Consider the following 2,127-nt stretch of genomic DNA (forward strand, 5'->3'; position numbering starts at 1 on the left):
ATTTTTAGCGAAACTCAAATCGATAATCGTGCACTACTGACAAAAGACGCACTGCCAGTACCAGGTCAGTTTGATGATGCGGTGGAGAATGGTAAGGGTATGGAAAAAGGGCAGGGCGATGCACCGCTCGCTACTGCTGTTGCAACGGAAAATTAGATATTAAAAGAAAACTTCTCGAAAAATGACTGCAACCACTCCCAAATTATGACTCAAGACTGTTAACAATCTACTTATATGTTCTGAGCAATTGTGCACCAATAACATTTGGAATATCAGTCTTCAAAATTGTTATACAAAGATTTTGGGATAATTCTTTAATTACAAAATTTAATATTATTAAATTATTAATTATTATAAATTTATTAGTAAAAGATATCTTACTGCTTCTCCATTATAAAATTTTGATAGATATACTTTTCGAGGAAATGTGTACGATATCCGTAGATTATAGGATAATCAAAAATATAATTATTCTAATTAGATTTCTTTAAGTGTTCTATTTATTAACATTTAATGTCAGAACATTAGATTTATAATCAGTGACAGTTAGCTTGATTTAGAATGATTTTAAATTTATTGCAATTATATGTTTTTTGCTAAATTAGCTATGACATAAAGTCTAATAACTAGTCTAATAACTAATAAAAAATTAATATATTTCGAGCAAAATAGTTTTAGTTTCTAAATATTGGTAGCTATTTTTGAAAGCTATCTGATCATATTCTAAATGTTATGTGCACAATAGTTCTAAAGCTCTGATGGGTCCAAAATATTGATCTAATAATAGGAGACAAGAAATCTTTACAGTGTCTCGATAGCACGCGGCACGATGTAAGGATTTTACCTATTCTTGACGTATGCGATATATGATGTCCTCACTGCCAAATGTACCACTCTGTATAAGATAGAAAGACAAAAATCGTGCTTGTGCTAAAAAAACGATGCGAGCTAATTTTGCTCGTATTACCATGGAATGGAACTCGACTGATTAGTGTATGCATGCGCTAATTTTACTACTCAGAACAAATCGTCTCAGCTGCTATAAGTATTTAATTCTTAAGAAGTGTGATTATTTTTTTTACACGAAAATATATATTTTCCGGTATTATATGAAATGCTCGCTGTGATGTATCTCAGTGATTCGATCTGATTGACAAAGGAAGTAGTTTGACACGTGAACACACATACACGCCATATTATACATGATGACATTTAATTGATTTTTGTAGATAAGAATGATGTCAGACGGGATACTGAGATAATCATTAGCATATGGAGACTGATGCTTTTCATATAGGTAAAATATATATTTATATATATATATATATATACATATATTATTTAGATTATAATTCTCATGCAGTATATTATACGTAAGTTGTGCCTGTGTAAAGTGTGTGAATGTATTGTACCTGAGAGTATGAATATGTGAGAGAAATTGTTAATATAGAGCATATATAATTATAAGAATGAATGAGAAAGAGAGAGAAGGGGAGAGAGAGAGAGAGAGAGAGAGAGAGAGAGAGAGAGAGAGCGAAAGAAAGAAAGAAGAGAAAAAACGAGAATGTGTGTGTGTGTGTGTGCGCCCGCGCGCGCGCGTGCGTGAGAGAGAGAGAGAGAGAGAGAGAGAGAGAGAGAGAGAGAGAATGAAAAAGCCACGATAATGATGTATATAAACGTGGCACATTACATCGTTATAGACACGTATACATACGGATATGTTCACCGTATGTACATGTGTGTACGTAATCTAAATCATATATTTATTTGCGTTAGAGAATTGTGTGAACGGATTTCCTGAATGGAATTTGAGGTTTAGATACGATAATGTTTCTAACAACAGATTTGAAACATATCGTAAGGATATTTAATATAAAAGTGTTTGTTGTGAAGTAATCTTTACGATATGTCTCATATTGTTTGAAAAATATGCTACATTAGCATGTGCTACAATTTATTACACAATTTATTAGAAACATATAGTTTATTAAATTTATGTTGACAATATATTGTGTGCATTACAATATATTATTATGATATAAATATTATTTATATATTATATATATAAATATTATATAAAACAAATATATACACGATTTGGAAATTTCATATAAAATAAATATTCCT

At 30.7% G+C, this 2,127-nt stretch overlaps 1 protein-coding gene across 3 annotated transcripts in view; it reads left to right on the plus strand.

Moving 5' to 3' along the window:
- The window catches only part of LOC108750106 (constitutive coactivator of PPAR-gamma-like protein 1 homolog), a 9,549-nt gene extending 9,298 nt beyond the window's left edge, over positions 1 to 251 (plus strand). For 2 of the 3 annotated variants that reach the window (XM_018489355.1, XM_018489357.1), the window contains exon 16: positions 9 to 251. In XM_018489355.1, coding sequence (XP_018344857.1) covers positions 9 to 156 — 148 coding nt within the window. In that variant the 3' untranslated portion in view covers positions 157 to 251. The remainder of the gene's footprint in view (positions 1 to 8) is intronic. The other variant, XR_001939410.1, reaches the window with a different exon arrangement.
- The last annotated feature ends 1,876 nt before the right edge of the window (positions 252 to 2,127 follow it).

This window comes from Trachymyrmex septentrionalis, unplaced genomic scaffold, assembly GCF_001594115.1.
Source record: "Trachymyrmex septentrionalis isolate Tsep2-gDNA-1 unplaced genomic scaffold, Tsep1.0 scaffold32, whole genome shotgun sequence".
Classification (NCBI taxonomy): domain Eukaryota; kingdom Metazoa; phylum Arthropoda; class Insecta; order Hymenoptera; family Formicidae; genus Trachymyrmex; species Trachymyrmex septentrionalis.